The sequence below is a fragment of the Hipposideros armiger genome, unplaced genomic scaffold (assembly GCF_001890085.2).
Source record: "Hipposideros armiger isolate ML-2016 unplaced genomic scaffold, ASM189008v1 scaffold_74, whole genome shotgun sequence".
Classification (NCBI taxonomy): Eukaryota; Metazoa; Chordata; class Mammalia; order Chiroptera; family Hipposideridae; genus Hipposideros; species Hipposideros armiger.
Window position 1 is genome coordinate 4,622,837 of NW_017731424.1, and position 22,823 is coordinate 4,645,659.

General features: G+C 51.5%; 1 protein-coding gene across 1 annotated transcript in view; it reads left to right on the plus strand.

The window, feature by feature from the left end:
• HTRA1 (HtrA serine peptidase 1) overlaps positions 1–19,497 on the plus strand; it is a 78,108-nt gene extending 58,611 nt beyond the window's left edge. Inside the window, 6 exon segments of the mRNA XM_019642917.1 lie at positions 12,166–12,360; positions 13,344–13,376; positions 14,872–14,986; positions 16,212–16,269; positions 17,724–17,819; positions 18,794–19,497. Coding sequence (XP_019498462.1) covers positions 12,166–12,360; positions 13,344–13,376; positions 14,872–14,986; positions 16,212–16,269; positions 17,724–17,819; positions 18,794–18,962 — 666 coding nt within the window. The 3' untranslated portion in view covers positions 18,963–19,497.
• The last annotated feature ends 3,326 nt before the right edge of the window (positions 19,498–22,823 follow it).

The window sequence follows — 22,823 nt, forward strand, 5'->3', positions numbered from 1 at the left end:
ACACAGGAGACTGCTTTCCACTGACTACCCTGTTTTTTCTTTTCTTTTTTTTTTTTTCGCTGATAGTAGTTGAATGTGGGGAGAGTGCAAACGTCTCTTCCAGCGCTTTCCCTCTTGTTCCGTAGTTTGATGACCGCTAATTTAGGAGTAGGTGGGGAGGCTGGCTTGGAACGAGGCCGCTCACTTTGGCTAATACGCGACTCTCTAAATGTGCAGGCAAGAATGCAGTGTGAGCTTGCCTTGCACTGTGTCCGTCTCAGGGATAGCACAGAAGAAGAAACAGCAGGAAAACTCACAGGAGACAGAACAGAACCAACAAAAATTGGGCTTCATGGTTGAAAATTGTTCCAAACGGCCCTTGCCGTGTGAGGCATGGCCCAGCCTCCCAGGGCCATTTTCTAATGACCCAGCGAAACTGGTGTGAGCCCCCGCCCCACACAGAGAGAGCCAAGTGGCTAAGTTGTTGGTCCCTAATCTGGGCCTGTTTCTTCCTTCCAGAGCCATGAGTTCACTCGAAGTGTTCCCTGTTACCTAAACAGTGTTTGGCTTTCCTGAGCAGGTGTTCTCGCTGCTTTTAATGAATGGAAATAACCATGGACATCTGTTGCCTTTGCCCACTTGTCATCCAGGCATCCTGGCAGCCGCAGCCAGCGTTTGGGGTCCTTTGGGGTCCACTTCTCCTGCACTGGACAGTCTTGGTGGGACCCATGATCCATTAGACCAAGCACATCCTCCTCTTGGAGACGTAGCTGGATGCCACTCACAGAAACACTGCATGGGTGAAGCTGGCAGAGCCCCTGCTGCTGAGGCCCCTGGCACCGTCTGAGTTCTGGCCCTTTCTGAGCCTCATCTGCCTACTTTTCCTTCCATTCTTGGAGCGCGCCTCACATCTCCAGCAAACCTCCCTTGGCTTGAGGTTGCCAGAGACGTTCTGGGCCTGCGACCAAAGAACTCTTTTTTTGCTTCTCACTGCTGAGCACACACATGTGCACTCACTTTCCCTGCTGAGTTTTGAGCCGGGAGAACCTTTGGAAGAGGGTTCCTGGAGCCAGCAGCCGGCTCTTGTCTGGCCTGCTGGTCCCCCCACCCTCCGCCCCTCCCCGCTAACCCGGAGGAGGAGGAGGGAGTTCCCCTGCAGGCCTTTCCCTTCTGTCCTGGGATTTGTAACTCCCCTTTCCTGGGATGGGGCTGTGCCGGGGCCAGCATTCGCCTGGAGAGGGAACGCCAGCTGCCGGAAGTAAGGACAGTGCGCATGCAAACATTTTAATAGGAAGCAGCTTGGAGGGCAAACTAGTTCAGCTTCATATACAAACTGGCCAAATGTGTTTAACACAATACTAGCCGTGTTTGCAGAGCATTGTAGATTTTTATCCAAAAGCAGCATTTTGTCCGTGTAGGTTTTTTGTTATTTTATTTATTTATTTATTTTTTCCTGAGTGGTTCAGAAAGGGAAAGAGAAAGGGACAGGGGGAAGGAGGGAGGTACAGGGAGAGCTATTTGGTTGCTTTAAGCTAGAGCACGGGGCAGAAACACTGGAGAAGTTTTGAAGAAAGGGTGAGGGGAAAGGTACTTGTGTTACAGCTGTTTTTCCCAGCTGTGTTGATTAGGAAACACACAGGAGAAAAGCAGACGGCCCCTTGATGATTGCAGCGTTCAGGTCATGTCCTGTCCACCCTGAATACAACCCTTGGCACGTTCCCCGCTGTTCTCACAAAGAGATCCTAACTCCCCTAGAGCCTGGGAGGCCCAGCCTGTTGGGGCGCCCCCTGGCTTCCCAACCTCATCGCCTCTGTACCCCACACCCACTCTGCTTAGCCACCCCGCTCCTCTATTGCCTCCTGACGCCCATGTCACTCTGGGGACACATAACCCCAGAGACAATCACATTTCATTCTTCATTTCCTCACCTCCTTATCATAACTTACACTTGACTTATTTACTTGCTGATTTCAGTTTATCTCCGCTGCTAGAGTGTGAGGGACACACTTGTCAGGCGGTAGGTGTCCCGAGTATAAAGTGTCCCAGCTGTGAGTGTCAGAGCCCTCTGCTCAGAAGGAAACAGGGCTCATGCTCCGTGGGTGCAGAGCAGAAAGGCACCTGGGGCTTACGTGGTGCGTTGCTGTCCCATTTTCAGATGAGGAGATGACGGTGTACCAGGCTGGTTGCAGAACCGCCCCCCCCCACTTCCCTCCCAACTTCGGGGCCAGTGCTCATCTGATCCCAAAGGCTGTCTGGGCTTGATGACACCTGGCTTTGCCAGGCCACAGCAGCTCGTGGTCTTTGGCAACTCAAGGCTCCGGGGAGGTAGTAAGGTTTCCTGTGGGCGCTTTTTCCTGACGCCAACAGGCAGGGCAATATCGGGAAGCAGCCTTGTTGAGGCTTGTGAGGTGGTTTTCTTCCCTCACCCCTGGGGCCTGTGTCTGTCCCTGGCCATCTTCAGGCCACATGCCACCTACAGACCTGTTTGAAGTGGTTGAAGGGTGAGCCCTGGGGGTGGGGGCGGCTTTGTTTTCAGAGGGTCCTTTTACTGCTGAGCTGGCTGCTGGAGCAGGAAATGCTGACAGCACGATCTTCCTGAAGCTCAGAAGTGGGGCCCGCGGGCGTTGAGGGCCTGGGGCCTTCCACACGCAAGCCCCAGGAGCAGATGGGCAGATGCCGCTCTTCCCCAGGCCCGTCTCTGGGCATCTGGCCCTGTGTGTGGTGAATGTGCCCCGCATTCCCCTGAGTGAGGAGCGTCCAGGTGTCCCCGGGACGATGGCTAGGAGGGGACGATGGCTGGGTTAGGCATGACTCACACCAGCCTGTCAGCCAGCTCTCCTCAGACAACCTGATTGTCAGAAGGCGCTGACTAAGCCGAATGAGCTTGTCCAAAAGTGAGTCAGATAACACAGGGCCTGCACTGGAGTGGCTTCCCCTCTTTACCGTCTGTCACTCACTCACCCTCGTAAAGCAACTGGGAGCCTGGAGTGTGGACTGCTCTGCCAGAGTTATCTTATTTTGTGTCTGTGTTTTTCCATTTCGGATTCCTTTTCCTCGCTCCCTCTGTACCGGTTTTTTGTGGTCTCCGTTCATTGTCTCCCTGAACGTAGAGGCCTGCTGTTAAAATTGCTGAAGATGCCACAGACCCTGTTGATGTTCCCTGGTTTCCATTACTGTATTGATCGCTGCCATTTTTAGGGGAGTGGGAATCGATATTTCATGAGGCGGCGTAAATCCGGACGGCGGGGTGGAGGCCACTTGGTTCCTCTGTGCCAGCCTTTGTCCCCGGGCTGATGAGGACCTGGCTTCTTATAGCCCTCATTGCAGCTCCGTGTGGAATGTGAAATGTTTCAGCTCCTCACACTGTCCACATCAGCCCTTCTGTGTTCTCTGGCCCCGTTTCAAGAACTCAGTTGATTGAAGGAAATTCTTTGGCTATGTTTTTCTCTTAATATGGTAATGCCTTTTTTTCACTTTGGCACTCTCTTCGGGGAATTGGATTAGGACTATTATTTATGGTTCTGGCAAAGCAGGTCCTGGGTTGTTGGGACTGGATTTGTAGGTGGCCCATTGGGAATGTCTTCTGTCCTCTTCACTGAGGTGAGGGATATACATTGGTTCCATTTGATAGTTTAGTGTGTGTGTAATAGTGTGTTAGAGTCCAGGGTTGGCTAACGGCGGTCTGCGGCCCCAATGTGGCCCTCCATCGGTTTTTGTAAATAAAGTTTTACTGAAACACAGCCATGCTCATTCCTTTATGTAGCGTCTATGGCTGCTTTCGACCTATAACAGCAGAGTTGAGTAGTTAGGATAGAGACCAGATGGCCCATGAGGCCAAAAGTATTTACTTTTTGGCCTTTCACAGAAAAAGTTTGCGAGTCCCAGTGTGAGATGATTGACACCTTGTCTTAGAGGAGACGAGTGTGCTGGGAACTAATATGCTTCTAAGACCCAAGTGAGGTGAAGCCCTCGGTGACCAAAGGGGAAGGGACAGAGAAGCTGATGTCCTTCGCTCTTTCTCTTGGTGGGGACTGTGCTGCTTTGCTGCTGCTGCTGCTTTGGTTTTGCCGGATATAGCAGAGGGGCCTTATCTTTGGCCATTTCTCTGTGATATCAGTGGAGAGGAGCTTACATGAATTCCAAATGTTTTGCAAATTATTATCCAATTTTAAATCCTAATGATCTTTCAAGGCCTGCTTTGTTCATTCTTTCACGCATCCCTTATTCATTCACAGATTCTATCAATATTAATTGAGCATCTATCTTAGCCAAACACTGCGTTAAGTGCTGGGAATGTATCAGCAATGGACAAAAGCCATACGATTGCCATCTAGTGTGGGAAACAGGTAAATGGGAGTACATATGGTGATAAATACAAAGAAGGAATGAATGAAAGAAGAGATAGAAGGCAGTGGGGGCTGGGGAGACCTCTGTAGATCGTGTAGCAGGAAAGCGTATCTAAGAAGGTGACATCAAGCTGAGATGGGAAGGACAGGTAGAGCCAGGCAGGGGGAGGAGTGCGGGGACTCGAGCTGCTTAGTTCTCCTCTTCTGCCCAGCCTGGAGGACCTGGACCTCGGACCAGGTGCAGACTTGTTTCCCAGTGAGTTTATTAGCGCCTTCTAGAACACGTGCCAACCTTCCTGGTTAGCTGCTTCCTTCGTGTATTTTTTACGTTTCTTATTGGCCTTGGGTCTTTGGGATTTCTGGTCATGCTCTGGAAAGCTCCAATTTCTTTTTTTTTTTTAAGATTTTTTTTTTTTATTGGGGAATTGAGGGATGGGAACAGACAAGTTGCTGTCCTTTTGTTCTTCAGTCTAGTTGTGGAGGACGTTGCTTCAGTGGCCCAAGTTGGCACCATCATTGCGCTCTTCCTGGGCGAGGCAGATCAGTCGCCGGCTTCTGGATGGCCACTCACAGCGGCTGCTGGCCGCTCACGCTGGCTGCTGGCTGCTAGCTGCTGGCTGCTGGCTGCTAGCTTGTGGGCAGAGCACTGAGTCCTGGGGTCCCCTGGGTCTGCACTCTCCCTGTGAATATCTTTGTGCCCCAGGGAACGTGGCATTAAATAGCAAATAAAAAACATCAGGACAGATTGAGGGAAAGAGAATGTGGAAGAAAGAAAAAGCTTTGGAATTTAGTACCTTTAATGACACTTTGTACGTGCTTTACGAACAAGGGATCTACATTCTTATTTTGCCCTGAGCTCCAAAACTTATGGCCATGCCCCCAGTAGCTCAGCTCCAGCAAACCTCTGGTTCATCCGGGTCCACAATCCGCTGATCTGCCCACCTTTCCAGCCCTCCTGGGTCCACTTGCCTCCTTACCAAGCTGGGTCCCTGTCTTTCAGTCAAGTCTTAGATGCTCACCCCCTCCATCCCCCTCCATCCTCTGCTGCCTCGTTTGCTTTTCCTTAGCAGACTTGCAAGTTCTATGGCACTGCCTCTTGCTGGGTATGGGGGACGTGCTATTTTCCCCATTGCGTATTTTTTAAAGAAAATGAAAGGTTAGCATAACTGTTTTCAGAAGGCACATTGAATCACTGAGTTGAGTCACAGCCAGTTACTGCAATACTAGCCTTTGAAGCAAACCTCAACACGCAGGACCAGTCTGGAGCTCCGGCCCCTTGAAAACGAGGTGCTGGGAGGCTGGCAGACACCACGGCCTCTGCAGATTCAGCAACAAAAATATTTTTGTAACAGGAGCACTTTCTACTTTTCAAGGAAGAGAAAACTTGCCTCATTAGGTTAAAATAAAGTTGCCAATTTTTCCTTTAGTTTCATTGGTTTGTTTTATTGCTCTTCACGCCAAGCTTCAGGGAATAAGGTTGCAATGAAATGAGCACCCAGAGGCTGTCAGGCAAAACCCAGTGTGGCTGGGTCATCATTTTTAGGCTCTTTCTAGATGATTCCCAGCTGAGCCAGCATCTGGAGCGTTCCAGGAATCTGCTCTCCTTGCCGCGGCCATAGGAGTTCACAGGGATCTCACAGGGGTCATCTGACCCCGTTGTGGAGTTGTGTGAAAAGACATTTACTAAGGACCTGGTGCCTGTTTTAATCTTAACCAATTTAACTGTTGTCCGCTAATAGGTGTTTTGGAAAGCAACCAGGCGTTCTGGAAAGAACACCAGGCTTAACTTCCTTATTTTAGAAGTGGTAAAACCAAGACCCAGAGAAATCCAAGTGGCGCAAGGTCACTGAGTGAGTTAATACAGGACCAAGACCAAATCCAGATGTGCTGCTTCCCTGGACAGTGCGCTGCCAGGATACATGGAGGGCGAGGTAGCACTGTGTGTGTGTGTGTGTGTGTGTGTGTGTGGTGTGCGCATTTTGTCTAAAGCCTTCATTCTGCACCACCCTTGGATGATGTTGGAGAAGACGCTGGAAGCAGGCTATTGGCTTGGGGGACGGGAGGCATTGCTCAGCTCAGTCCTAGCTTTTCTCCCCCGGGGGACTCAGTTGTGATTCACCTTTAGCCAGAGCCCAGGCCACACGTAGAACCCATGAGGCAAGGGGCACCATGCAGGCCACCTGCACACCCCGGCCCGGCTTGTCTGAGGACAATTCAGGCTTCCACCATTAGAAAAACAGCATGGCCCTGGGGATACGTGAAGGTCTCTATTCTGGTTTTCTTCAACTCCCCAATTGCCCTTTGTGTGTCATCTCTGCTCCCGTCACCTACCGCTGTGGAACGGTCTGGGCACAGAGCAGCTTTGTCACTAGCCAGCCAGCCATGTGCTCTGAGCATCTGGGCAGTGGACAGAGTGGGCTGGTAATGAGAACACCTGGAATGGAGGCACGGAGGAGTCTAGTCCCAGTAATGCCACCACCTAGCTGTGGGACCCTCAGTCCCCTGGTGAGCGGAATGGGCGTGACGCCTGTCCCCTCTGTCCCACAGGATGGCTGGTTGTAAAGGCCGAGGGAACGACAGAGCTCGGGGCGCTTAGGGCACGTGTATGAGGGTTTGCCTATGGCTCTGCTCAGACCACTTGTATCTTGCGCTGACCCCACAGAAATTTTGAGACGACTGCTTTCCTTTGAAGCAGGCTTCTCCTCTTGCCCCCAACCCCCTAAAAACCCCACATGAAAGAAAATACACTTATTAGAGCCCTTTGCAAACATTGTTATGTATTATACTAGGATCACCACTCTAAAATGAACCGTTTTCCCCGAAGCTTCAGTGGACTTTAATGGTAGCCCACCCCGCGGCCTTCCTCTCTTTGCTGGCAGAGCCCTGAGTTTGTTTGACGTCCACCCCTGACCCATCCCATCCCTGATGCAGGCAAATCCTGAGGGGCCTAAGGCCATCACAGGGTCAACTTCCCCTCACCAATGGGTGGTTGAGGACATCTTTCCACCCGGATGCTGGCTGATGACCCCTGAGGAATGAGCTGGGTCCTTTAGGAGTCTCTGCTCTTATGAAGAGACACACGGGAGAAAAGGTCTTTACTTCCACTGGACATTGTTTTTATGTGATGCCTGGCATGGCGATGGCCGTCTTCTGAGCATGAGAACAGCCTGAACTTGGTCACACAGAAGAAGGACGAACCTCTTCTTACATTGTCCTTGAGCCTTTGAAGTGATCAGTCCCGGCACCACCCTGCCCTGAACAGGTGGACATTTATTCCATTTGGGGTTGGGTTTTCTGCAACTTGCCACTGAAAACACCCAACTCATTTTTAGTGTTGCTCTATATGTAGCCCTTATGGAAGGTTCTGGGCTGAGCTGGCCCTGGTGATGGAGATTTGGACTTTGTTTCTTTTTACTGTTGTCCTGGTGGCTTGTTTGACTCTCTACCCATCAGACAGTGAGCCTGGAGGGCACGGGTGGATTTCCTTGACCTTCTGAGTTCGCCGTACCAGGCAGGTAGGACATGCTCAGTGAATGCTTCTCTTTGAGAAGCTCTCTTTCACGGTGGCAGTGTCCCATGGGAGCAGTGCTGCCAGGCCCGCTGGCTGTTGTTTGTTTGTCGTGATCTAAATGAACGGCAAGAGCCTTCTCTAATCATAGTGTGTCCCAACCTCTTCCAAGTTTTGGCCTTAACTCGACCACACAATTAGGATCCTGCCTGCGGCTAGTATCTATCTAGTCATTTAGCATAGCCATGGAGTCCACACCCAGGGCTTCTGACACCCTCCCCGGGCTGTTTCTCCATCCACCTGGGTGGCAGTGGGTAGACAACTCGGGTATCAGCGGGATTCATGGTTCCTTCAAGTCATTCTCGTTGGCTCTGCTGTGAGGCTGTCATTTCGCATTAGTGAGTACTTGCAGTTGCGGGCGGGTGTGCATTTCAACCTGGACATCCCTCTTTTCTTTGGCCCCCCAGGCTCCCACCTCTCATGAGCATGAGTGTGACCTTGAGAACTGGCAGTGTGATGGGCTCCCTTTGGGGTGTCCCTCCTCCTGGAAGAACAGGCTCTCGGGTGGGGCCTGAGGGCTCCATCTCAGCTCTGACGCGGACTCGGAGTTCTGCCTTTGCTCCTGAGGAGCTCTCCCACCTCCCTGCTTGGCACACACAGACTTGCTGAACGGGGCTGCGTGCCCCATTCTGCCCCCTCCCCCGGCTCTTCTGCTAAGTGGAGGAGGGCTGTCTGCCTTTCAGTTTGTAGGTATGATACGAGGCTCCAGTGAGATGGTGAGATGTGAGAAGTGGCTGTTAGGAGAAAGGCTGGCATCTCCAAGATGGCCTGTGGCTAGGACCCACTTCAGAGGAGATCAGACAGCGTCTGCAGACGGGAGCCTTGAAATGGCTTTGATGTGGGCAGCACGGGAACTAGCCTGCGGACAGCTGCGCAGGGATAGACCTGGAATGAGCAGCCTGTGTTTCACATCTGCAGGTCAAGGCCAGGCCTGGCTTTGCGCTTCCAGCCATATCTGCATTTCATCTCCCCCAAGTCCCCCTGTGGAGTGTGTGTCTAGACAGCTATAGAATAAAATACTCAATCACTGAGTAGGAATTTGGCCAGCAGACATATAGCCGCGCCAAGCAGACAGGCCCGAGGTGAGGATGGTGGCAGGAAATGAGCCCCACTTGGATCGGGAACAGACTGGGGAGCCTGATGCTCACAAGGCCAGCCAGCTCCCCAAAAAATCGCCCTCAAAAAGCATTTTGACTTCACAGAGAGGCATAAATGTGGCTGGACCCACATCTCTGTCCCATGTCACTCCCTTGCAAACAGTTCTGCCTGCAATTAGAATTCTAGGTTAATACGTCCTAGGAGTGCAAGTCAGAGAGCTGTGAAGCCTGTTTTTCTTCCTCAGTTAGGCTGCCCATTAGCTGTGAGAAGTCAGTCTTCTGAGCCTCAGTTTCCACATCTGTAAAATGGGGGAGAATATGCTCTAACTCCCAGGTTGGTCATGGAAGTGCTTTGTCATCTGGGAAATGAAAGGTCATTCCTTTCACATCAATTCAGGTTTCATGTTATACCCCCGTCCCCCTCGCCCCGTATGTGTCCGCTTGCTTTTTTCTGTTTTACGATTATTGTTCATAACCAGAAATGTTTGAGTGAATGAAAGCTTGTACATGGTGAGAATTGGTGTTGCCCACTGGTGCAGCTTTGACTCAGTGGCACTTGTGACCTGAATTTCCTCCTCTGTGTTCGGTTTCTGGGAGACCTTGGGCTGTGTTGCTGATGTCCACTTGTCCAAGCCCACGTGGTCACCCGAGTGTGGACAGCTTCACTGCGCTGAAACCACGCTTGTCCAAGGGGTTGTTCTCTGGGCGTCCCCTGGAGGCCTGGCCTTACCCAGCCAGCGTGGTTGAGCAGCATGCGGGCCCTTGATACTCTCCCCCCATGGGGGTCTGTCCCCTGTGTCCTCACAGCTCTGTGCCCCCTCCCGCCAAGCGTTTGCCTCCTTACGTCATCCTCTGGGCCTGAGATCAGACTTGGAAACGAAGAGGTCTAGGGAGCACTGCCTTCAGGCCCCTCTGCCTCCGAACCCCCCGAGACCTGGGAGCCTGGGTCTGGCTCTCTGCCCAGGAGGTAGAGGTGGCGTGGCAAGGATGGGGGATGAGCAAGTGCTAATTAAGATCTCCACAACGAGCCCTGCCATGTAACTTTCTGAGGTGATTCCCAGCCTGCGGCTGAGCTGACGTGGGCTGGGCCCACCTTTCTGTACTTGAATTTGATCTCTTGCATTGAAATTGGTAACAAGCAACTGCTGTCTTGGGCAGCCAGGTGGACCCAGCCCCAGGAGCCTTCGCAGCTGTGTCCGCTCGCCATCCCTCCAGCCCAGCCCTGAAGGCATGGTAGTGTCCCCCGTGGGCCTCCCCTATCAGCAGCCCCGACTCCTGCCTGCCCACCCGCTGCGTGCGACTGTTGGATGAAGTCATTCCTGGCAGGGGTGGCTGGCGCCCGCCCAGGGTAAACAGGCCATGCTGAGTTCACTGGTGTGCCTGGAACTGCGGGGCAGCAGGCCTGCCCCCTCCACAGCAGCACCATGCGCTCCGACCTCAGGTGACCTTTAAGGACAAGGAGTCCCGGTCCGGACAGACCTGGGCCATCAGCCTTCTGAGTGGAGCGCTGGGTGATGCAGACGAGCTTGTGGGAGTTTAGTTGGTGGGGTTTCCCCCGCTGGGAAATACTAATACTGATAACAATAACCGACGCATGACGCTTAACATGAGCCAGGCGCTATTCAAAGAGCTGCTCAGGCCTTGAGTCACTCAGTTCTCACCACTAACTGATGCGATACGTGTGCGACGTGCTTCTCATTCTCCAGGTGAGCGCACTGAGGACCTGAGTGGTTGTAAGCTCAGGCCAGGATCCCATCAGGCCGCCGGGCCCAGGGTCTGTGCTCTTGACCACAGGGCTCTACTGGGCCTCTTAGTATCTGTGGTCTGAGGGGCAGCCCTTCTCATGTGCCTCTCTTAAGGTCAGTGTGAGGTCTTAGATCCGTTCTCGCTCCATGAACTTTCTGGCCCAGCAGCTTCCTGAGCAGCACGTTCATTATTGGGGGGTGGAGGGGGTCTTTGTGGCGAGGTGCTGTGTATTGGATGAGAGTCTGGGCCCGGGGTCACAGCCCCAGGATGAAATCCTTGTTGTGTCTCAGGTCACCCAGTGGCTCGGAGCCTCAGTTTCTTCATCTGCTAAATGGGCCCTGTGCTCACCCTACGTCATCAGCTAGAGGAGGTGCTGATGGCACCACTGGTCTCCACCGCCCCCCACCCCCCGCCTCTTGCTTTTTTGAGTTGGACAAACATGAGGCCTCTTGAATTGCAATTAGCACAAGGCCTGGGCTAGGCCTTTGCTTTCCGGTCCTGGCCCGTGTTGTTGGGGCAGCTGCTTGTTTGACTCCGAGAACAGAAGCAAAAGGAGCTCCTTGGTTCTGGGAAGGAAGGAGGGAGAGGGCCTACGGCCTTCCCAGTGGGAAGCCAGCTCTCCTCAGCCTGGTGACTCAAGCAGGCTATATTTTGTCCCATTTTGATTTGAAGACTTATTTGGGGCTTCGACTCTGCCTGGCCTTCACAGAGCATCCAGTATCAGGCTTGCTGGGTTAGTCAGTCCGCCTGGGCCGAGGGCAGAGGGCAGAGGCGGTTGATGGAGGGCCTTTTCAGGCGAGAAGAGAGCCCACCTCTTAGGTGTTGGTACCTGGGGGTCCTGGAGGCCTTGCTACCCCAACCCCATCCCTGCCTCTCACCGAAATGGTCGTGTACTTAGCACAGAGACGCTCTGAACTGAGTCAGTGCAGTCCTGTTCTCAGTGCTCTCGACTCTCCATGACTCGGGAGGATGTGCCAGTGATAAGTGGAGGCAACTCCATCCTCGCCCTTCCCCAGGGGCGTGTGGGCTCAGGATCCTCCCTGGGACTTCATGCTCTAAGAACGTCCCAGGCAGTCTTGCCCCAAATCCGAAATTTGTCTCCCTTTGTCTCCTGATCTCAAGGTTTCAGAGTAAGTCTGTGCTGATAGCTTCAAGATGTGCTGAGGTCCCGAGGCGACCTCCAGTCACCTTTCCACAGCTTCCTTGGCGTGTGGCTTCAGTGCTCACAACAGCTTACAAAAAAGTATTGATTATTGTGGGTGGGAAGGGGTGTGGGTCTCGGCCCCGAAGGGATGTAGGCCTGACCTCAGTTTCCAAAAGGCCTGGTGTTTACAATTGCTCTGCCACTGCTTGGCATCCCATGGCATCTGCGTGCTTACCCATCCCGTTAACTCCACTGGACACAGCGATGCCAACCTTGTGGTTCCAGGGGAAGCTGCCTGTGCTGCTGCTTGGCCGCTCCTCAGAGCTGCGGCCAGGAGAGTTCGTGGTCGCCATTGGAAGCCCGTTTTCCCTTCAAAACACTGTCACCACCGGGATCGTCAGCACTACCCAGCGTGGCGGCAAAGAACTGGGGCTCCGGAACTCGGACATGGACTACATCCAGACAGACGCCATCATCAACGTGAGCCCAGCCGCTGCCACCCGATGGGGTCGGGGCGGGTTTTCAGAAAGTCCAGCTTAGGAACCAGGGTTGGGGTGGGGGGCGTGAAGTCAGAGCCTCAAGATGCTGTGCAGGGAGTTCCCTTTGAAGCCCTCAAGCAGATGAGGCCGCAGGCTGGTCCTCAGCCAGTTCGCCATCTCCAGGGGCTGCTGCGAGGGGGACTTGAGCTTTGCCAAGGTGTGTAGCCTGCAGAAGCTCCCCTCTCCCTCAGGGGCAGCGGACCCTCAGTGGGGCTGCTTTGGTACCTTCATGGCAGGAGGGACCCTCGCCCTGGCACGGGTGTTGTGGCCCCCAGGAGGTGTGTGCTCTGCCTTGGGGTGCAGTCTGAGCCGTACCCCTACACTATTCGATGTCTGACAAGGCCAGGGGTTACTCCACACAGTCTCATAAATGGAGTCTTCTTGAAAATCACTTTTTCCCCACTTCAGTTGTCTCCCAATAGGGTTGACGTTTCTAAAATGCAATGTTCTCCCCATTTGTCTAATAAATAAGACACAGTGTGTTGTGTGCCACTCACTGCCTCTCGTAGGCTTTATTCCCAAGCTTTCTTGTGATCTGCCTGAAGTAACAGAAATAGAACAAACCATGTGGATTTCTAGACCCAGCAGCAAAGTAGGGATCAAAAAGGTGGGGGGGCGTGGAAGTTTGAATTTCGTGGAACTGGGGCAGGTGGGCGGCCAGCCTGCTGCCAAGAGAAAGCTGTGTTGGATGTTTGAGGGAATACATAGCTGGCCCCTGGGCTTTGGAGAAAAAACAATTCCCATTTCTGGCATATCTAAAACGTTTTAAAAAAGGGTCAGGTCCTTCTTTTCTAGCACAATATTAGATTGACAGGAACAAATCTCAGGAAAGAACCTGTACTCAGGAACCTGGCAGGCAGGGAAGTGGGTTGGAGCATTTGAGGACACGAACTCATAACCTTTTTAATTTTTGCTTCATTTCAGTATGGAAACTCTGGAGGCCCATTAGTCAACCTGGTAAGGCCTTTCTGAACATCTATGTACGTGCTTTTTTTTTTTTTTTTTTTCTTTTCAGACATGAACTTGCCAAGCACATTACCTAATTCTTTTCAAATGAACTCTGTGAATGCACTGTATCCTTGCAAATTACCCTTATCTTNTTTTTTGCTTTCTTTTCAGACATGAACTTGCCAAGCACATTACCTAATTCTTTTCAAATGAACTCTGTGAATGCACTGTATCCTTGCAAATTACCCTTATCTTTTCTGGAAAGAGTAAGGTATGCTGCACTTGAGGGTTGAAAATGTTACGCCAGTGGACGCGCTCGTGTTTCAAAGTTATAAGTCTACGCAGTAGAATTCGGGTCCAATGCGGGAGTAGCTACAGGAGCAGACCTTTATTTTGAAGATGTCAGCAGTTGTGGCCTGTCACTGAGAGGCACAGTCCTTCAAACGAAGTCTCCGGGCTGCTGGAGGAGCTGGTTTGGCTTGTCTGCGATCTTTGTCTTGGCTGGGAGCCCTCTCTGATGACCTGGCTGGAATGAGGAGTTACCTCGCTCACAAAGATGTCACTTAATTCTGTGTTTAGCTACGTAAGCATGAAAAGGGAAGCCTCAGGATCAGACTGTCAGAGTGAGGGCGCAGCTCAGGGGACACCCAGCTCAACTGTCACTCACAGCCGGTGAAACAGGCCGTCTTGAGCGAGGCCCAGGATGGCAGTGCCTCCTGGGTGGCCCCTTGGAGTCGGGGACTGAATTCTCAGTGCTGCGGAGGTGTGCCAAGAGTGATTTATACTCTCTTGGCTGTTTTCCCTTTTAAGCCTGAGTTGAACAAACGGTTTAACAATAGTATTCAGGATAATGGTCGAATGGCGTGAGGCAAGCCTGTTATTCCAGGATCATTTCCTACTGAGTAGCATTCATTAAACTGTGAATTTATCTTGAATTGAAGCACGCCCTGTGAACTGGCTTCCTCCATGACTTAAAGCTGGTTGGAGACAAGCAGAGGAAATGAGGCGAGACTGTGCTCCCCCAGCCCCCTGCAGCGCCCGTAAGGCTGCTGTCTGAGAGAGACGCCCCTGCATCGTCTCCGGAGAAGCATGTCAGCCCTAAGGGCTGTGGTTGTTTCTGCTGATATCAGCAGAGGAATCTGAAGATCATCAAGAAGGGAGGAGCAGGAGGGTGTGGAGGGCCACCTAAAAACCTCAGAGGTTTTACAAACATACTCCCCGGGAAAACAACAAATGTGTGTCTTGAAGCTATCTGCTTGAAGCTGTTTTTACAGCACGGGGATCCCTGAGGACTGAGCCCTGAGTGTGTGTTGTTTCTTCCCTTGCTGAGCTTGACTTAACGCTGCCCAAGCCTTGCCTTCCCGCTTCAACCCCGGAACCTCCTCCTGCCAGCTCCCCACAAGCTCCTCAAAGACTCCTTTTCCATAAATTCTCCATTTTCTCGGTGCACGTCTGCTGGTAAACCTTCGTGGATTCAGTAAGCCCTTTCCATCTTGCTTTTCAGGATGGCGAAGTGATTGGAATTAACACTCTGAAAGTGACAGCTGGCATCTCCTTTGCCATCCCGTCTGATAAGATTAAAAAGTTCCTAACAGAGTCCCATGACCGACAGGCCAAAGGTAAAGAGAGACCCAGGCAGCCCGCGGGTGGGAGATGCAGGCCTGAGGCTTGGCTGCTTCCTGGGGTCTGGGGGCAGGAAGTGACACACCTGAGGATCCACCCAAGCTTTTGTATTTATTGTAGAAGGGGAAGGAATGCACGTTATTAAGCCCCCCCCCCCCCAATCAGGTCGTAGATATGCGACCATTTTTGACCAATGATTGTGAGTGTCGCATATACTTTATACATGCCAGGCACAGTCCGAGGTGATTTCTAAACATCATTTCACGTCATTATTCATTTGTGTCATTTAATTCCTTTGTCCTATTAGGTGAGTATTATTAGGCCCATTTTTCTGATGAGAAAACTGAGATTCAGGGAGATCGTTTATTCCACAAATGTTTATGGACCCATCTGCTCTGGGTCAGGCTGGGGTTCCCTTGCAGGTGTAATGTTTACATTCTACCCTCCTCTTTGGAGGCTGACAGTAAACACGCAAGGCAATTTCAGATAGCAACAAGTGCTTCCCAGAAAATAAAGCGGGGTGGCAGGCCAGGGGAGGGGCAGCCAGTGGAGACAGTGTGGCCAGGAACCGCCTCCCAAGCTGAGACCTGAAGGAGAGGGAGCGAGCAGGGACGTGGGGAGAGAGCATTTTGACAGAAGAACGGCTGGTTCCAGGCCTCTGTCATGGGTGTAGCTAAGTGGGCACAGGACCTGCGAGTGGGCTGTGTGGCTGGACGCAGCAAACTTGCAGAAGTGGAAAGAAGTTGCCAGGGTCACAGCAGGCTGTGATGAGGGGCTGGGGTTGCATTTTAACTGCATCGAAAAGATGGACTTCATATTCTGGTTGATGCCTTTAAAAGGGCACTCTTAGGGCTGGGGGCAGGCTGTGCTGGAGGGGCGGGGGAAGTTGCTAGATCAGTTGGAGGCTCTCCCAGTCACCCAGACTAGGGCGGAGTGAAGGGGTTACTTTCTGAATTTTTATGAGGGGTAGAACCCTTATCAGATGTCACAATGAGGCAAAGAGGAATCAAGGGTCACGCCTAGGTTTTTGGCCGTTAACTGCAACGACAGGACTTTGCAAGGTCCCACGGCAGGGTGGGGTGCCAGCCACAACCTCAGCATATGCCCCCATGGCCCTGACTTCACATTGCAAACTTGGGGATTGAATCTCATGGGTCCTGGTGTCCCCGACACAGCCACCAAGTAGTCTGACCTCTTGCTGTCCTTTTGCTGTCACACTAGGCAAAGCCATCACCAAGAAGAAGTATATTGGCATCCGAATGATGTCACTCACATCCAGGTGGGTAACAGGATGTTTGTGTCCTAAATTTAAATAAACCTGAACTTTAGTAGGTGCTCACTGGCACCCCTGGAAGAGAAGCCTTTTGCTGCCTTAAGATACCTCTGCCGTAAGTTTCTGGTTAAAATTAAGTAACATTAGGAACGAGAGGAGGGGTCATTATCCTTGGCCTCTTGTTTTATCTTTCATTTTGTTTTTGTGTTCTGAGCAGGTCCTTCCTTCTAGAAGATCCTGCCCTCCTCTTTGAAGGCAGGCCTGAACAGCAGGGACTGTTGGTCACTCTGCCTCAGGCCTTCCTCTCACCGCTTGGTCTGTTGAAACCCACATTCCGGGAGTGCCCCAAGCGCCTCCCTCAGCCCCACAGTGCCCTGCCCGTCATTAGCTGTGCTGTACCTGTGGGCTGTGGCTCCAGGAATGCGGGTCTGGCCCAGTGTGACTGATGGGCTTGTTTTCCCGGAGCCGGTGGAAGTTGTGGCATGTGACTGCCAGGCCCATAACATACCGGTGTTTTGCCCTTGATGAAAAAACCCGGCGTAATCACGGGAGTCCTGGTTTAGACTAAGGGCATGGCTGAAACTGTTGTAGGTGAAGTCGGCAAAGAGTAGAACATATTAATGTAGATGTTAATATATATTGTTATAACTAATGAACTATTAATTAATTATGAACACATGACTCTAGGTTAGATGAGCTCTTCAGAATATGGACTGATTTGCCAAGGTAAACATGTGCACCAATTCTTGCTTGGAACTATGGGAGACAGAGGTCTAGGCCCTGGGGTCCGGCTTCCTGGGTTCTCCTCCCAGCTCTGCTACTTCCTAGCTTGTGATTTGGGGAATGATTTGGCCTCTGAACTCCTCAGTTTCCTCCTCTCCAGGATGAGGGTAACAGTGCAGGCATCTTGGTGTGTGCTGAGAACCGAGTGATTTCATGTGTGTTAAGTCTTGGATCAGTGGGTGGTGGTGATAATCACTAGCTACATGGATACTAGCCACTATTTGTCACCTGCTTGCTCTGCGCCAGGCGCTGGGACTGGTGCTCTAGCTAGATGATCTCACCTAATCCTCCCAACAGCAGGACTGTCACTATCCTTATTTTGCAGGTGAGAAAACTAAGGCACAGAAAGGTTAAGCAACTGCCCAAAGTCACACAGCTAGAAAGTGCCAGAGCTGGGGCTCCAAACCAGGCCAACCGCTATACTGTACTGACTCTTTAAGTGGTAGCTACTATCAATTAGCTAATAAAATTAATGATAATGGTAAAACACTTCCCTCACTGTTATCCAGTAGATCTCTGACTCTGCTAGAGAGGTAGTTTAACGCAGAATCCAAACTCCTGGAGGAATTTTACGTTAGAATCAGAGACAGAGGAAGCGGGTGGGAGCTGGGTCTCCTCAGAGGAAGGCCCGTTGGCACTTGATGTTCATTAACACAGGTGCTTTTTCTCCCAAGCAGCAAAGCCAAGGAGCTGAAGGACCGCCACCGAGACTTCCCGGATGTGCTTTCAGGAGCGTATATCATTGAAGTGATTCCTGATACCCCAGCGGAAGCGTGAGTTAGAACTGTTTTCCCTGGTTCCTGGGGGTCATGGGGAGGGGGCCGTGTTCTTTTCATGTCCACTCGGTTGATTGTGAGGATCCTGGACAAAATGGTCGGTTGTCCTTGGTCAGTCCTGCCCGTCAGGCCTTCCAACCCGGCTCAGCTCAGGACCAAAGCCAGCAAACTCTTTCCTGGGGGCTGAGTCTGGGGGCTGCCTGCTGTTGTACTACCCATGGGCTAAGAATAGATTTTGCATTTTTATATGTTTGAAAAAATTTAAAATAAGAATAGTATGTTACAACATATGAAAATTATGTGAAAATCAAACTTCGGTGTCCATAAATGCAGATTTACTAGGACACAGCCATACCCAGTAGATTACATATCGTTTATGATGGCTTTGGGCCATAATGGCAGAGCTGAGTAGTGACAGAAGACAGTGTGGCCTGCAAACACTAACATATTTTCTATCTGGTTCTTTACAGAAAACGTTAGCTGACCTCTGTGCTAGATGATTAAAGCCCACGACAGCCTATTTGATGTTGTCACACATAAGAGCTAAAGTTACACAAAAATAACACAAAAGTGCCACATGATACAACCACTCCGCCTATCTCTGTAGGAACAGTTCTCTGAGTTGTGACACCCATTACAGGAAAGTTGGCCTTGGTTGTGGTACATGGTAGATGGTATACGGTACATCCTTGCCTCATTTGTTGTCCACCTGTCACAGATCATACAAGTGCTGGCAGGCATTTCTGTAATGGGCATGACTGACATTTGATCTGAAAAATCGCAAAAGGAAATAACGCAGTCCATTGGTGGGTTAAGCCATTCTCACGAGAGTTACCCATCATCGCACCCTGTTTGCTCTGGGCTCTTAGGTACTAAACTGTGCCTCTGTCAAGGTAAAGCTGATCAGCTTTCGTGGCAGTTAGACCAGGAGAAATGGAAACATCACAACCGTGTTCCCCTTTGTGTTGCAGTGGCGGGCTCAAGGAAAATGATGTCATAATCAGCATCAATGGACAGTCGGTGGTCTCTGCCAACGACGTCAGCGACGTCATCAAAAAGGAGAGCACCCTGAACATGGTTGTCCGCAGGGGCAATGAAGACATTATGATCACGGTGATTCCTGAAGAAATCGACCCCTAGGCAGAGGCAGGAGCTGGACTTCATGTTTCCCTCAAGGACTCTCCGGTGGATGAGGCGCGATGACTCGGCTGGTGGCACGGGACAGCCAAGACTTTGGACCGCCATGTTGCTTGTTCAGCAGAAACACCCCGGCCAGCAGACTCCTCCTTGATTACTTGCAGGCAAAACAAATGTAACGTTGTAGCTGCTCAGGCAGAGACTCGCCCTTCTGTATCGTATGTATGCAGTGTGCTTTTCCTTGCCAGCTTGGACTGTTCCTGCTTACACAGTCAACATTTGTCTCCTTTAACTGAGTCATCATCCTAGCCCAACCAAGGCAGTTGATATAACACATAGATAAGAGGAAGGTCCCATGGGAGCCAGACGGCACTGGGCGTGTGCACACTTTCCTCTGAGTCAGCACCCAGAGGGTGCCGAGACCACGGGAGGGTGAACGCTGGCTTCTAGTACAGCCAGAGTTGCCTCTTTTGGGAATCTCTTCAGAACTGGGAGCGCAATGACTTTGAGTTTGAGCTATTAAAATACTTCTTCCTACTTTGCTTTCTGGCGTGCTTCTGTTCCGTTCCACACACAGCTGGTTGCAATCTCCCTGAGATGATTACAGTGTCAGTGGGCTCCTCATTAAACCACATTGTCCACACAGGGTTGGGCTTGATCGTACCAGTTATTTCAAAATCGTCCTGTGCGGTTTACCAGTGTCATGAACAACTGTACTTGGCCGCTGTGGCTTCGGAAAGTTGGATTTGAGGACAGTTGCATTTGCATCTGAGGCTTTTCAAATTCAAAAAGAGTCTGTCGACCCCAGGCATCATACAGTCAGATCTAAAGATTTTCTGGGCCCCTGCTGTGCGCCAGGCACAGGGCTAAGTGTAGAGGGGTGAAGGCACAGCAGGACAGACACCGTCCCTCCCTCCCCAGGGTGTAGTCGAGAAACCACATCTGTTTCTGAAACGGAGACAGTTCAGAAGACCAGGATGTGACTCCCAAACTATCTTGTCCTAAGTCCCCAGAAAGCACAAGCTGAACCTGATTCCAAGTGTCCTGAGCTGTGAAGTAAGAACCAGACCTTAAGCCTTGGGGGGCAGAGTAGGGCTCCCCTTGAAATGTTCTAGAACAGGCACAGCCTTAGACAGCTGTAGGCACCTCTGTCTCCATGAAAGTTTCCAGGAGTTTGGGATGCTGGACCAAGAGAAGTCTGTTGCAAAAGTTTAGCTTGGAAGTTTGCATGGCCTGAGTCCCCACGGGAGCACACACCAGCGAGGAGGCTGTTTACGCCAAGAGCAGAGGGTAAAAGGCTCTCTTAAGTGTTAGCAGTCAAAAGGGGGGCCTTGGACTGGATGGAGCTTCAGTTCTCTAGACTGAGAGCTTAATCCTTCCTCGACTAGTAGATCGCTAGGACCTCTGAGATCTATTCAGAAGAGCAGAGGCTGTGGAAGGCCCTAGGCCCAAGTGAAATGTAGGAGCAATCCAATGAAGCAAAGCCCTCGTCAGTATCGACACGAGGCAGCTGAGCAGCTTGTGTCCTTTGCAACGCTCTGTATCTCTTCAGCCTCTGCTCAGATGACCGCGTACAGTCAGGAAGGAGACGGTAAATCCTTTCACCCTTGGCGTGGGGTTTGTATTCCCTTGCGTTCTATGGAAGGTGACGACTCCGAGATTGGCCTGTGGCTTCAGGGCTTTGTCCTCAGCTGACTTGCCTGTGGGCCTGCTCCTCTGGGTGGCCCCCAGCGTTGAGGTGCTGCCACAGGTGGGGAGGAAGCGCTGGGTGACGTTGAGTCAGAGCCAGGCCCGGCCGGAGCCCATCTCTCTTCAGCTTGTCATCACTCAGGAGAGCACAGATGGTTCCTCTGGAAGGAAGAAGGCTGGCGACCGGCTGACCTCAATCCTCTGTAAACACTCGGCAACGTCTCCCAAAGGTCCAAGGATTTGGAGCGAGGTCAGAGGTTTGCCTGCATATGCAGTGACATACAAGGCCACAGAAAAGGCAGTCTGGCACACTTGATGGCACATTATGTGTTTGGTTACATGGCTGCACTGACCAGTGGGACCCTGGGTCCTGGGAGGGCTGCTCAGCCCAGCACGCCATACTCATCCTCGAGGCTTTCATGGGACCCTCTCAGGACACGTTTCTTCTTGCTTTGGGCTGTGTTGGAGGTTTTGGCAACATGAGTTAGCCTTAAACTTGGGAGGTAGAGCTGAGTTGAAAGAGCATGGCTTTTGGAGCTAGATTGGATTTGGTTCAACTCTACTGTCTGCGTTTTACAGGCTGTTTGACCTTGGAAACAGTTGCTTAACCTCTCTGTGCTTGTTTCCCATCTGTAAAATGGGGATAATCATAGTACCTACTTCCTATGTCTGTTGTGGAGGTTCAACGAGCTAATACACGGCACATGGTAAGCACTCAAATATTAACTAGCAACATATGTGCCAATGTCTTTGAGCCTCAGTATCCTCCTGTGTAAAATGGGGAACAGTAATAATGGCCCTTGCACTGGTGTTGTGAGGACTAACCATGGTGGCACCACTACAAACCGTATTTCCCCATGTATAAGATGCACCCTTTTTCGAAAATTTTGGGGTCTAAAAACTAGGTGCGTCTTATACAGTGGTTGTATATTTTTTTACTCGCATTTCCCGCTTTTTCGCACTTGTTGTTGCATTCATTGTTGTAGATTTTTTACGACACACCCAGTTTTAGGACCCCAAATTTTTCAAAACAGCATGCGTCTTATACATGGGGAAGTACGGTAAATACAGCTGCTGTGTTATTAGCCTGCCTTTGTTCTGGTCTTCAGTAATCACAGTAGCTAATATCTCCTGGGGTGACAGACAGCATGCTGGGCATTTTGCACAAACCAGTTAGTTGGATTCTCAGATCAACCCTGGGGTGGATGCTGTATTAATCCTCTTGGACAGGTGAAGAAATCGATGCTCAGAAATTAAGCCTTTGCTCAAGTCACAGAGCCAATAAGGGGGGAGCTGTGACTTAAGCCCCGGAGGCCGGAGCCCATGGCCTCTGCATGGCGCCACATGACCCATCCATACCTCCTTAGGACCCCTCCGTCTCTACCCCAGCTAGGGTCCATCTCCACATCTAGAATGTGGTCATGGGGCCTGTGGACTCAGCCCCCTGCTCGATTGGTGGTTCCTCATGACCCTTTCAGGCCCCTTAACAGCCCCACTACTTGGGGGGTCAGTGGCTGCCCCCTTCCCATCTCCTGTGGAGTGCCCTGCTGGTCACCCACGCCTCTTCCAATCTCAGCTCCTTCGGCTCTAGTCCCCTGCTTCCAGCATCCGCAAAACTTCAAATGATGCCAATCACAAGAACTGGGACTCCCCAGCACATTGGCATCGCTTGCCTGTCCCCGTCTAGACGCACTGGCCGGGAGAGTGGCCCCATGTGCAGGCGTCCCTTTGCCATGCCTTCTGGGCCCAGTGGAGTGCGGGTCATTCCGGGCAGCTCTGTACAGGGTCCTACTCTTTTCTGGCTCCATTTCTGAACATTTGGAAGGATGCCCATGTCTGGTGGGTGTGATGAAGAGCATGTGTTTTTATTAGGATGTGCATGGTGCTAGTCTCTGCCTGGCTATTACTTTTGACAGCCCTGAGCCTTGCGAGGTGGTGTTTTGATTGGCCAGCAAGAGTGTTAGGCCCATTTCAGCAAATGCCATTGAAGTGAGGGCCAGCCTTGCGAAGGCTGTGTGGAAGGGGCGTGTGTCCAAGCAAACGGGCCAGTCCAGGTTCAAGGTTACTATGAAAGCTGCCTTCTCCTTTGAAGGTGGTGATAGGTGAGGTCAGAGGCATGGCAACATCAGAGTAGCTTTGTGCCAGGATGGCAAATAGGTTTGCACTGTGTTCTGC